The following is a 14,276-nucleotide window of genomic DNA, read 5'->3' on the forward strand; positions in this document are numbered from 1 at the left end:
TCCACACAGAATGTGCCCTCTTTAATACCCATCACCAGGCTAGCCCATGCCCCCACCCTCTCCCCTCTAGAACCCTCAGTTTGTTTTTCAGAGTCCATCGTCTCTCATGGTTTGTCTCCCCTTCCGATTTCCCCCCCTTCATTCTTCCCCTCTCAAGCAGGTCATTTTACCTTACTTTCTTGGAGATGTATAAAATCAGTCCAACACCTTTTAAATATAGCAATATGTTGAACATTTGGCAATAACTGTCATGTGCCACATGAATATTTTGGTTTTTGCTAATTAAATATCCTCAGTTATCTCAGCCATTCATCTAAAGACAAGATTTCTAAATAATTTTTCTGAAATTGTCCAGTTTTTTCTAAATCACATATAGTATTGTACCTCAAATTGAAAACACTATTCCAACTACGGCTTGAGTATTCAGAAAATGAATTTGCATTTTCTAGAATCTAGTTTTCTTTGCAGTGTAAATGAAATATCTATTTGCCTTTTTTTTTTTATTTTTTTATTTTTTTTTAAAGATTTTATTTATTTATTTGAGAGAGAGAGAGAGAATGAGAGATAGAAAGCATGAGAGGGAAGAGGGTCAGAGGGAGAAGCAGACTCCCTGCTGAGCAGGAAGCCCGATGCGGGACTCGATCCCGGGGCTCCGGGATCATGACCTGAGCCGAAGGCAGTCGCTCAACCGACTGAGCCACCCAGGCGCCCCTCTATTTGCCTTTTTTAAAAAGATCACATTGCTATTATTGAATTGAAACTAAAATTTCTAGTTGTATTTTGCATGTGTTCTAATAATCCATATCTCTACCATCCTAAAATTCTGTAGAGAGTACATGCAAAATACATGATAAGAAGACACTTAGTGTTTTTCTTCCAAAACCTTTCTCATATTTTGGGAATAAGAGTAGTTTTCTGAACTCCACCTCCACCATGAAGTCCAATTAACACAAACCATTCATAATCTTCTGCTTCTCTGGCCACAGAGGTAGAATACATGACCTAAATTTCAACCATTGTATCACTCCCCTGGGATTATTTGAATTATAAATGAAGGAAGACAGTTTTCACAGTTTGCACTCTTGGAGAAGTTGTTGGGGTATAGGTATGTTATGTTCTTACCTTGTGAGGTGGTAGGCCTGGGTGAAGGAAACTAGGATAAGCAGAGAAGCAGAATTCCAGATGGAATGATATTGGTAGCTGCCCAGTCCTTCAGGTATTTTGAGCTGGAATTCTAGTAAGGAAAATGATTCAGACCAAATTAACAACTTTTCACAGACTTATGAATACTGTGTTTATTACTTGTAGAAAACATGTTACTCTTTCTTATTTCCAATTGAATCAAAATTTGATCATTATGATATCTGATGCTATGGCATTAATATATACATACAGGATATCCCATAGGATATAGGATGATTATATACATATAGGAAAGAATCATTAGAAATAACAGCTGTTGAATCACCCTACTGTGCACCTGAAACTAATATTATGTTAACTGGAATTTGAATAAAAACTTAAAAAAAAAAAGAAATAACAGTAGTAACTTCCCTATTAACTGACTCACAGCATGTAAACTTGGTTTTTTCTATTAAAATTGGAAATATCTTAATTGGAAGTTTCTTGAATTTTCCTCTGGTCAACTGGAATCATTGGTTGTCCTAGAGTGATGGAAGAGATTCAAGAGATACCTACATTATGAATGTCCTTTGATGAGGGATAAAATAATGATCTCCATAAAATTATTCTCTCTCTCACACACATACGCACAGACATATGTACACACACACACACACACACACACACCCCACAAGTACACTGGTTAACCACATTGCTTTTGCAGAAAAGGAGTCTCATCATAAAGCCCATGTGGCTTGTAGCTGTTTTTTAAGCTTAGAACTCTTTGAGAGGATAATGGACCCTGGAAATCACTCCACAGTGACTGAGTTCATCCTCGCTGGGCTAAGAGAGAAACTGGAACTCCAGCTGCCCCTTTTCTTCCTCTTCCTAGGAATCTATGTGGTCACGGTGGTGGGGAACCTGGGCATGATCATGCCGATAGGGCTCAGCACTCACTTGCACACCTCCATGTACTACTTCCTCAGCAATTTGTCCTTCATTGATCTCTGTCATTCCACTGTCGTTACCCCAAGATGCTGGCAAACTTTGTGACACAGAAGAACATCATTCTCTACTCAGAATGCATGACACAGCTCTATTTCTTCCTCATTTTTGCTATTGCAGAATGTCACATGTTGGCTGCAATGGCTTGTGACCGCTATGTTACCATCTGTAGCCCCTTGCTTTACAAAATCATCATGTCTTCTCACGTCTGCTTCTGGCTCACAGTAAGAGTTTATATTTTGGGCATGATTAGATCTACAATCCACATGGGCTTTATGATGAGACTCCTTTTCTGCAAGAGCAATGTGGTTAACCATTATTTCTGTGATCTCTTCCCACTCTTGGAGCTATCCTGTTCCAGCATCTACATCAATGAATTGTTGGTTCTAGTCTTGAGTGCATTTAACATCCTGACTCCTGCTTTAACTATCCTTGCTTCCTACATCTTCATCTTCTCCAGCATCCTCCGCATCCACTCCACTGAGGGCAGGTCCAAAACCTTCAGCACCTGCAGCTCCCACATCTCAGCTGTTGCTGTCTTCTATGGATCTGCTGCATTCATGTACCTGCAGCCATCTTCTGTGAGCTCTATGGACCAAGGGAAAGTGTCCTCTGTGTTTTATACCATCATTGTGCCCATGTTGAACCCCCTGATCTACAACCTGCAGAATAAGGATGTCAAATTTGCTGTGAAGAAAATTCTGGAGAGTAGAAAATGTTCATGAATAGAATCAATATCATGATGTCATGTCAGAAACAGTTCTTTAATTTGCTAATATATGTAACATGTTAGGTTTATTGTTCAAATGTTTGGAAAGTCAATGACACTCCGCCATATAACACATCTCCTAAATTCTCCTCCAGGCCACTCCTTTGAACTACATTAGAGTGATTATATGTGGAGAAATACTAAGAAATTCAAAGACTCTTGAGTATGAAAGGAACTTTAGTTTTGTTTTTTAATGATGACACAAACAAGAAGAACAATGATAATGATGAAGATAATATTTGTAACATATGTTATTGAGAGTTTATGAAATATCAACTAGTGTGCCCAGCACTTTAAGTGAATAACCTTATTTAATATTTACAGTATTCCCTCAGGGAAAGACCTAGTATTATTCCCCTTTGAAAAATGAGGAAATTAAAAAAAAAAGAAAAAAGAAAAATGAGGAAATAGATGCTTATTTGGTTTGATTAATTGCCCTGGTTCCAAATATAATAAATGATCAGCCTAAAAAATTGATTCCAGGACCCACAATTTTATTCAAAGTGGTACTTTGGTCCCAGGTGACTGTGGATAGGTCTAAGACATCCTGAGAATTTCCTTCTATACATATGTCATCCCCAGTTCCCTATGTGACTGATGCTTTCCTATAATTTTAATGCTATTTTCACTTTTATTTCATTTGATACAATGAAAATAATCAAAATCTTTCAAAGCTGTACTGATCAAGGCCAAAAAAATAGCAAACATGGAGACTCATTGTAGAGTTTCATTATAGGTACTCATTAAAGAGTTTCAAGTTATTACACTTGAGGACAACATTTTTTATAAAAGCAGCCCAACGACACTGTCTTATCTTTATACCAGTGATGCTGCAGCTGTTTATGAAGTAACTGCTATGGAAGCCAAATATGCTGCTCTGCTGTGTGGTTTTCATGTGGTTCATGCTCTTTTGCCCATAATTGAGAAAGAGTTGCCATTTCATGTCAGTTTTTTCTTTGAAACATCTCTTCTTTCCTTTCATATTATGTTCTTCTGTTTTTGGGCCTTTAACATCTTGTAACTATGGATTTACATAATATTCTTGAACACTCAGCTGTCCTTTGTCTCTTCCCAATTCAAACCCTCCACCTCATTATTGCCAGGTCAATGCCCTTAGGATAGTGTGCTGTGTTATTCACCTGATATAACAAGTTGCAGTGTTTACCTATATTTTAAAATCTACGACAGAGAAATATATCTCTACCACCTTTGTATTCCATTATCCATTCATTCAATGATGTCAACCATTCATTTTCAAACAGTCCTCACCTCATAGTTTTTATTTGACTTAATTTTCATCAGTCCAAAAAAAAAGGAAGGGAAAAGATCTACACCTGAAGCTCCTGTCTTAGGCATGAGTCCTGGTCCAGGGCTCTGCCCAACAGACACAAGTGGCCTCACGCAGGACAAACAAAAAGAGTCCTGATGGGTAGACCCTTGAATACTGGAACTTCAGCTCCTATATAAAATACAGACTAAATGAAAGGTAATGGTCTCTTCAAGAAAGAGGGGAAAAACCTCTGGAGACCCAGAAAATCATGTCATATTTTGGGTAATATGGTAAAGTTACTAAAAGAGAGAAGTAGACAGAGGACAGTTCATGAATCACCTCCAGATCACTATATCACTCCTTATTTTTTGTTTTAATTTTTAAAAAGATTTTTATTTATTTATTTGAGAGAGAGAGGGAGAGCCAGGGAGAGAGGGAGCACAAGTGGCGGGGGGCGGGGGGAGGGAGGGCAGAGGGAGAGGGAGAAGCAGACTCCCCACTGAGCAGGGAGCCTGATGAGGGCTCCATCCCAGGACTCAGGGATCATGACCTGAGCTGAAGTCAGAAGCTTAACCAACTGAGCCATTCAGGAGGCCCATCACTCCTTATTTTAGTGAAGGGAGCTGCTAAGTGTTTTTTTAAGCAGGGAAGTGAAACCATTAGTTTTGTATGTTAGTAGAATCACACTTGAGTTGGTGTGGAAGATGGATGGAAAGATAGTAAGGCTGAATCAAGACCAGTCAGCAGCCATTTGATTGTACTAAGCAAGACACTGCATGCAGTGATAGTGGAGCTAGAAAGGAAGGAGACTCTCAAGAAATTCTTGAAAAGTGGATTGTTCAGACTTGGCTGAATTGAGGTGAGTTGAAGGTACAGGAGAGTAGGGGGATGAATGCACAATTCTCGTTTGGATTATTAGATAGGAGGATGGTAGAACTCTCAAGATGGAGCTCACTAACCCTAGGTAACAATTCATAGCAACACAATTGGAATATGTAAGTCTTGGTAACATTCAAACTTTCTGTCTCCTCGTTTCTCTTTCTTTATATATGTATTCTTTCCTGAATCAGTACATATATCCTCACAGAATGGAACCTGAGTATGAATCTCAATAATTTTCATTATTGTACAATCATTTATAGAAAGGTCTGTTCATACTCTTCCCATTTCTGACTTTAACCAAGTTCCAACTCTCTTCCCACTTGTTTTATTCAGCACACTGAGGAAGCGGTCTTAGTCTGTTCACCTGTAAGGTGGCTTTATCAGCACATAATATTCTCCCATAAAAATCCCAGAATCCGGCAGCCACTGCTATTCCAAAGCTAAAAGAAGCTTTGTGATGCATGGAATTGTGGGACTTTGTTTAAATCTGAAAGAATTATAGGGGGAGGGATTCACAACAGAGATCCTCTAACACCTTGTTCCTAAGGTGGTCCAAAGACCAGCCACATTGGAATAGCCTGAGAATTTGTGAAAAATGCATAATTTTAAGCCATACACTATATTTACTGTTTCAGAATCTGCATTTGAACAAGATTCTTGCGTTATTCTTGTACACATTAAAGTTTGAGAAGATTTTAACAAATATTGATATCTGACCTCAGACTTTAAAATTTTGATTTAATTGATATGGAGTGCACCCTGGGTATTGAGATTAAAAAGAAAACTTTTGATGTTTTGAAATGTGCATCTAAAATTGAGAAACAGTAATGTAACCCAACCTTAAACTCCTTTAAAGAGAATTGAACCTGATATATTTAGCCTTATTTTATAAAAGTTCCCCTCTCCTGTGAGCATCCAATTTACCTTGATTCAAATTGCTACACTTTCAAATATTCCTGTTTGTGAAAAAAATCTGTGAAAATATATAAGAAAGAAAAAGGAATACGAAACATAGATGCCTAATAAAATACTTTCTTTAAATGCACAATTTAGCAAGTGGAATTATTAATAACAAGGACCTCAAAAAAGCAAATATTACATCAATATTCTGAATTCTTGTCCCCTAACCTCAAAATTCATTTGTACATAGATTTGACTTTTGAATCAAGTAAGTATATTACCTACTTACGCATAAAAAAATTAAACATATTCTGTGCAAGGAAATAAGTGGTTTACTTCATTATTTTAAAATTTGTAACCCTATTCGGCATAAGATATCTTGTCAGTATGTGCCTTGATTCTCTGAATCCTGCTATTCACAGTGGGGACTATGAATAAACCAAAAGCACTGGCTAAGAGTTTGTAAGAAATGCATAGACCTGCTCAGACCTCAGACATGCCGGATCAGAATCTGCATTAAACAAAAAAATCCTCAGATGATCCTATGAACAAATCTTTATCACTAATTGGCAAATTCAGAAGTGAAAAAGAATCCCTCTGGAAGGACAAGTTAAACAACTGAACTGGGAAATGCTAACTGCAATTGTTTCTTTTCTCAAGAGCTTGTTCCCTGAGACAAGGAAATCCTCCAGAGCATTTGTCTTCACGTTATTTGGTGCCTGGCATGCCTACATCTGGGACCAACCTTCAGAGCACAGCAATCTGAACAGGGGCCTGTGGAGGTGAGGAGTTTACTACCCTGAAGCTGGAGAAACACAAACTGGAGACCTACAATTAGAGATGCTGGCCCATGACACAAGCCAGTTTTGAAGGTGGCTCTGAGACCAGTGGCTCTGCCTGCCCTCTCAGCACTAAAGGGGGTGCTGCATCCCTAGGACTCCCAGCACGAAGCATGAGCACATTCTCCTCTGAGCGCATGCTGTAAATACGATTTGGCATTGATGTTTCTAGGAAGAAGAAAGGTGAGTATGCTCATCTCACCCTTGTGATCTGAGACCTACTGAAGTCTGAAGTAATTACTTTGGAATTCAGGCAAAAATTCCTCAATATATTGACTGATTGATTGATTTATAAAATGCTTTTTGCAATCCTCTTAATACGTGCCAAACATTGTGCTATTGACTTGGGACACAAAGGAGAATAAGTTCGATTTGGTCCATCATCCGACTTATATGTAGTTCAAGTCTGAAAATGTGTTGTTTAGAAAAGAGTTTTCTGAGCATTTTGTTGAAAGGTCCAATCAATTACAAAGAATTGGAGAACATTTCCATAATTACTTCAGTATAAATGAGATTTGAAAAGAAAAATAATAGTTAACAGACAACAGAGAGACAAAGGGTTGGTGAAGCCATTTCATGTGAAAAAAAGTGGCAAATAAAAAGGTAGACAGCTGAGAAAATATGATATATTCCAGGAACTGAAAGAAGCCAAGTATTTTGTGGCAGAGGAAGAGGACACAAGAACTAAGGGTGGAGAGGGGCAAAAGAGTGTAGATTTTTGTACTTTATCCTAAATTCAGTTAAGGAAATCTTTTTTCCAGTGTCCCTAAATGTGGATCATCATCTGGCTTATGGTTGAGTATATTTTATCACTAACAATAAATAGCTCATTCCATTTCTAATGACTCAAATGTTAGAATATTTTTCCTTACATTTGTTAAAGGGTATATTCTTAAGTGTTTCAACCATATACACACAATGAACTCTTTTCCCATTTGCTTTTCTTAGGATATATAAAGATGCCTGCAAGTGATCCCATTACCTTCAAATATTTCCCAACTCTTGACAGCTACTGCATGCCCTCTATCTTGTCAATGCCCCTCCTCAAAAACAACATCCATAACTAATACAGAAGTACGGATAAAAGGGTAGCACAGAGCTTCCTAGCCTCATGCTAAACACTGAATATTTAATATTGATGTGGCTTAATGGGGTATGTGGATGAGACAGTTTGTGGCTGTTGGTGACCAGCTAAGAGACCCTGTAAGTCCTCAGCTCTCCCTACTACCCCAAGGGCTAAAAAACCAATATCTTAGCACCATTGTGATCATTTCATGACATCCTAATTCTATGGCACTTGAGTTGGGGGTGGGGAAGTTATGTTATAGATCTTATGTGGATTATTCATTATCATAATCTACCATTTTTATAAATGAAATAAAAATCTCCCATTCCCTTTTTAAAAAATAATTTTATTTATTTATTTGAGAGACAGAGAGCAAGCATGAGCAAGGGGTAGGATGGGGGGCAGGGCAGAGGGAGAGGGAGAAGCAGACTTCCCACTGAGCAGGGAGACCTAGGTGGGGTTCAATCCCAAGACCCCAGGATCATGTCCCAAGCTGAAGGCAGACGCATAACTAACTGAGCTACCCAGGCACTCCTCCCATCACCTTTTGTATCATCCACTATTCTATGGGCTTTATTGATTTAAGAAGAAATATGCCTATTTTATGTTTTCATAGGAATTACCTTCAAACCACATATCTTGTATGTGAAGAATTTTTTTTTAAACTGACATTAGAAGTTAACCTTATTTTCTCCAAAAAAATTTTTTTAAAAAGATTTTATTTATTTCTTTGACACAGAGAGACAGCGAGAGAGGGAACACAAGCAGGGGGAGTGGAAGAGGGAGAAGCAGGTTTCCTGCTGAGCAGGGAGCCCGATGCGGGGCTTGATCCCAGGACCCAGGGATCATGACCGAGCGGAGCAGAAGGTAGATGCTTAACGACTGAGCCACCCAGGCACGCCTCTTCAAAATTTTAACTTGTTTGTTTGGACTATTTTCAGTGTCTGGATTCATGGTCCTGGTAATCCTTTAGCTCAGTGTCTGGCATTTTGTTGTTTCTCAGTAATGTTTACTCAATTAAATAAAAAAAAGAGAAAGTCCTGAAACTCTCCATTTGAACCACGGGCTGACTTTAATTTCTTAACCCAATGATTTCCAAACAATCACCAGAATACCTTGATAGTTTTGTTTGTTTTCTTTTAATTTTATTTTTAGAAAGTTCAGTTCTGTAAATTATCTTACCCTCGGAAATTCTTTTTTTATATATTTATGTATAACATTTTTATTTATTTTTTAAATAATTTTATTTTATTATGTTATGTTAGTCACCATATAGTACAACACAGTTTTTGATGTAGTGTTCCATGATTTGTTGTTTGCATATAACACTCAGTTCTCCATGCAATACGTGCCCTCCTTAATACCCATCACTGGGCTAACCCATTCCCCACCCTTTAAAACCCTCAGTTTGTTTAATGCTGTTTGTAGTCACTAAATCATATTTTCTCAAGAGAATATTTTTACATGAAAAGTTTCACAACCTACTAGAAACTCAATAAAGACTGCCACATGAGCTGTATCTAAAATATGTTGAAGTAATAAATTCAAAAATACTTTCAGACACTGCTAAGAAAATAAAGGTCTAGGCAATTCCCACGAGAGATGTGGAATTATCCAAATTTTGAATTTCTATCATGACAGGACAAATACCAGTTCCTCTTTTTTTAATATGTAGTATTCACAGAAAGAGATTATATTTAAAAATTTTGAGTAATTACCCTCAGAAATTCTGATTCACAATGTCTAGGATAGGAATAGAAATTCTATATTAAACAAACAAACAAAATTTCTCCAGATGAAGTGAGAGAATTTTGGAAATTATGAACAGTTTTGAGAATATTTTTAAAGATCCAAAAGTGATTAAGAAAACATCAAAAATAGAATCCAACTACCAGATATCGGAATGAGATAGAAGGTGGTGGTCACCACTTTAACTTTTTAATAAAAAGTAATTCCGCCTGTAATATAGAAAGTTTGTTTAATGTTCAAAGTTGATAATTCTAGAAATAGCAATATGAACAAGTTATTTAGAGCTGTGGAGGTAACCTTTAGGAAAACCTTTATCAGGGTGCCTGGGTGGCTCAGGGTTAAGCATCTGCCTGTGGCTCAGGTCATGATCCCAAGGTCCTGGGATTGAGTCCCAGCTCCCTGCTTAGTGGGGAGTCTGCATCTCCCTCTCCCTCTGTTCCTCCCTCCCTGTTCATTCTCTCTCTCTCTCTCTCTCATACTATCTCTCTCTCTCAGATACATGAATAAAATCTTAAAAAAAGAACTTTATCAGAGCTATCCTGCAAAAATTAGGTCATCTCTCAGGAACAGGACTAATAGCACAGGAAGGGTGATTCAAGAACTTTTGCTTTTCATCATAATCATGTTTACATTTATCATTTTTTGTAAGTACTGTAATCTCCCTAGATAGCTTTGATCAATCATATTGAGAAATCTCTGAACACTCTGTGTTCAAATATAGTCTTCTACATCTGGCTGTAGAGCAACCAGCCACAGAACTCTTGTGTTACCCACACCTCGTTATTATTATTACCTGTGACACTTGCCTGTATGAAGTAACAAGGCATACTTGTGTCTGTGTCATGTTCATACTGAACAACTGAAGTATTGACCTTGACACAAAATTCCTCTGACTCGGACAAGTTGGATTCTAGAAAGAAAGGCATTTACTGACCCAATATGTGTACATCAAGTGAACACAGATATAAGGAGAGAGGGGTACAGAGCATGAAAGCTAGGACATTAAAACGTGCTTGAGTTTCTAGAGTGCAATAACCTATTGAGAATCAATAGCTTGGTTCTCCTCCAATATGAGACTAAACTGATATTTTCTATAAATCTATGAGATGATCAAAAGTAGCCAGATGATCCCATTAGGGCCCTATTGGTGTATTAATGTATTGACTATCTGTTTAGAAGTTACCAAAAATAGCCAAATGATCCCATTAGGACCCTATTGGTGTGTTAACATATTGATTATCTGTTTAGATGTTATTATCTGGGAAATGAAATATGTTGATCTATCCCTATATTTGGGAGGGCTATCTTTACACTATTTAGTCTTCTAATCCATGCATATGGTAAATTTCTCTCCTTATTAAGGTTTTCTCTCATTTCTCTCAAAATTATTTAAAAGTTTCAGTGTATAAACATTGCACACATTTTGTTAGATTTGATGCTAGGTATTTGATGCTTACCTGTTGCTATTTTATGTGATGCTACTTTAAAATAACTGTTTCATTTGTTGCCTCTTTAAAAAAATACATAGAAGTATTAAATAGATGGAAAATTATATGCACTGCAAACACTAGCCAAAAATAAATCTTATGATAATGTATTAATATCAGATAAAGCAGACTATAACCAGGACACATTACTAAATATAAAGGGGACCATTCCATAACAATACAGGTTTTAATTTAAGGCTTGAAGGGATAAATAGACAAATCAGAAACTTTGGTGGGAGGCACTGACACACTTTTCTCAATAACTATTGGAATAACAGACAAAATCACTATGCATATACAAAATCTAAACAACATTGTTGGTAAAGTGAACATAATTGAAATGATATACATCACAGGACCCTCAAAAACAAACTATATTTTAAGATGCATTGGGAATACTTATAAAAACTGATCTTATGGGGCACCTGGGTGGCTCAGTCCGTTAAGCATTGACTCTTGATTTTGGCTCAGGTCATGATCCCAGGGTCGTGAGATCAAGCCCTACCTTGGGCTTGGTGCTCAGCACTGAGTCTTCTTGAGATTCTCTCCCTTTCCCTCTGCTCCTGCCCCCACTCATGTGCTCTCTCTCTCTCTCTGAAATAAAAAAAAATCTTTTTTTAAAAAACTGATTTTATGCTTCAATATAAAGAATTCTAAGCAATTTGCAATAATTTAGATAATTCACAGTATGTTCATTGACCATAATGAAATTAAGACAAATATTTAAAATTAGGACTACCTAAAAACAAACAAAAAAACAAAAACCTAACTTCTGGAAAATTAACAATTCACTTTCACATAATCCATGGACAATTATAAAATGAAATAGAAATTATATTTTAAACTGAATGATACTGTAAATTTGATATATTAAAGCTTGTGAGATGCAGCTAAAGTGGGGCTTAAAGAGAAATATATAACTTATATATACATATCAGAAAAAAATTAAAGCTAGATAAAAAATAAAAGAAGATACTGTCTACTTCAAGAAGTTAGGAAAAGAACAGGAAATCATATGAAGAAATTAATAAAGAATAAAATAGTTATTAGAAATAATCTAAATAGAAAATAAACATATATTTCATAAAATCAATATAGCCAAATGTTGGTTTACTTAAATCAATTAATAAAATTGAAAATCTAGAATGAGAAATCAAGAAAAAAGAGGAGTACTATAATTTGCTGATTTTAGGAGTAAATAAGCAGAAATTTCTGCATAATCAAAAAATTTTTTAAAGATTTTTATTTATTTGACAGAGAGAGAAATAGAGAGAGAGAGAGGAGAGGAGCAAAGGGAGGGGGAGAAAGAATCTCAAGCAGACGCAGTGCTGAGTATGGATCCCCACATGAGACCCTGAAATCATGACCTGTGCCAAAATCAAGAGTAGGTCACTTAACTGACTGAGCCACCCAGGCAACCCCCAGAATATTTTTTAATGTTAAAGAAATCACCCTGAAAAATCTAATAACAGCACATGTGATCATTTTCAAAGTGGATGAATGTGTTGAAATTCCAATTTAGGAAAACTAAGAAGAAAGGTAAAATCTGTGGTATCTATTAAATAAATCCAATCCCTTGCTAAAAATCCTCACACAAAGAAAACCACTATTCTGGTTAACTACTCTGATGAATACCTACAAACTTTAAAGGTAAATTTTGTACAATTTATTTCAAAAAACACAATGTTTTTGAGATTTGTGTTATTGCATGCATTTGTGATTTTTTCCTTTTTAATGCTGAGTTATATTCCATTTTCTGTATGTATGTATGGATATATATATATGCATATATGTATGTATACATATGTATTTGCAACTGATTCATCTATTCATCAGTTAATGAACATACGTTTGAGTTGTTTCCAATTTGGAGTTGTTATGAATAAAACTGCCATGCACATTTTTGTACAAATTGTTGTGTATACAAATGTTTACATTTCTTTCAGATAAATGAATTGTTGGATTAAATAGATCTGTTTTAACTTGAATGTAATTTAATGGTTGGATTAAATGTCCATTTAAATCTATAAGAAATTGCTAACTTGTTCCCCAAAGTGGTTGAACAATATTAGTCCCCACACCAGTTTCATATAAGTCCAGTTGCTGCTCACCAGCATTTGGTATCACTAGGGTATTTGTGGCTGTTTGCTTTACCCACTCCAATATAGGTACATAGAGGTGTCTCATGTTTTAAATTTTCAATGTCCTTGGTGACTAAGGATATTGAGCATATTTTCATATACCCATTGATTATTCAAATACATTTTTGTGAGGTATCTATTCATATATTTTAAACTTTTAAAATGTGTTTGTATTTACATTAAGAATTACAAATATTATTTACATATTTTGGATAAAAGCCATATGTCAGATATAGACATTGCTTTGGGATTCCCTTTTCATTTTCTTAATGGTCTCTTTTAAAGGGCAGTTTTTAATTTTGATGAAGTATAATTTAACAGCTTTTATGGTTAGTTTTTTTGTTGTTTATTTCTTTTGTCTTTGTTATTATTCTTGTGTGTGCATGTATGTCCTTTATATAAAAAATCTTAAAGCACTCCATGATCTCAAAGATTTTTTTCAGTGCTTTCTTCTTGATGTTTTCTAGTTTGGCCTTTGTGCTCAGATCTGATTATAGGTTTATACTGGTGCAGAAGTGAGACAGGAATTTTTAGATATTCTATATTTTCTACATTTACATAAATTCAACTCTAATCCACTTGAAATTTTTACTTTGGTGCATGTAATGATAAAATCACCTGTTTGCCATTTAACTGAATAGGGGAGGATGATTGTAATTCTGTGTTTTCTAATTTATGCCTCTGCTTTGTAGAAAAGATGAAGGGCAGAGAAAGAAGGATTGAGATATTAAAATTTCTGTTTCAAAAGAAAATTTCTGTTTCTGTAATTTGAAGTGTGTAGTTTATAAAACTTATTTTCCAAATGATAAACTGTTAATAGGTAAGAACTCCAGAGTAACGGATTATGCTCACTCTGTGATTGATAAATCCCTCCCAATTTATTACAAGGTCGGTAATATTGTTATTTCTCTTTTACAGATTTAGAAGCCAAGACACAAAGAGATTGTTTGACTTGTCAAAGTCAAACTGTGTTAGCTAGTAACTACATGGTAGTATATAAGTCTTGAATTTAAGGTCTGCCATTTAACCATTACTCATACTGTTTT

At 35.9% G+C, this 14,276-nt stretch overlaps 1 protein-coding gene across 1 annotated transcript; it reads left to right on the plus strand.

The window, feature by feature from the left end:
• Positions 1–1,893: 1,893 nt before the first annotated feature.
• On the plus strand, positions 1,894–2,852 carry LOC113914631. Its single transcript, XM_027580032.2, is given in 2 exon segments — positions 1,894–2,146; positions 2,149–2,852. Coding segments are annotated over 2 exon segments (933 nt in total). The 5' UTR covers positions 1,894–1,917.
• Positions 2,853–14,276: the final 11,424 nt, after the last annotated feature.

This window comes from Zalophus californianus, chromosome 11, assembly GCF_009762305.2.
Source record: "Zalophus californianus isolate mZalCal1 chromosome 11, mZalCal1.pri.v2, whole genome shotgun sequence".
Taxonomy (NCBI): Eukaryota; Metazoa; Chordata; class Mammalia; order Carnivora; family Otariidae; genus Zalophus; species Zalophus californianus.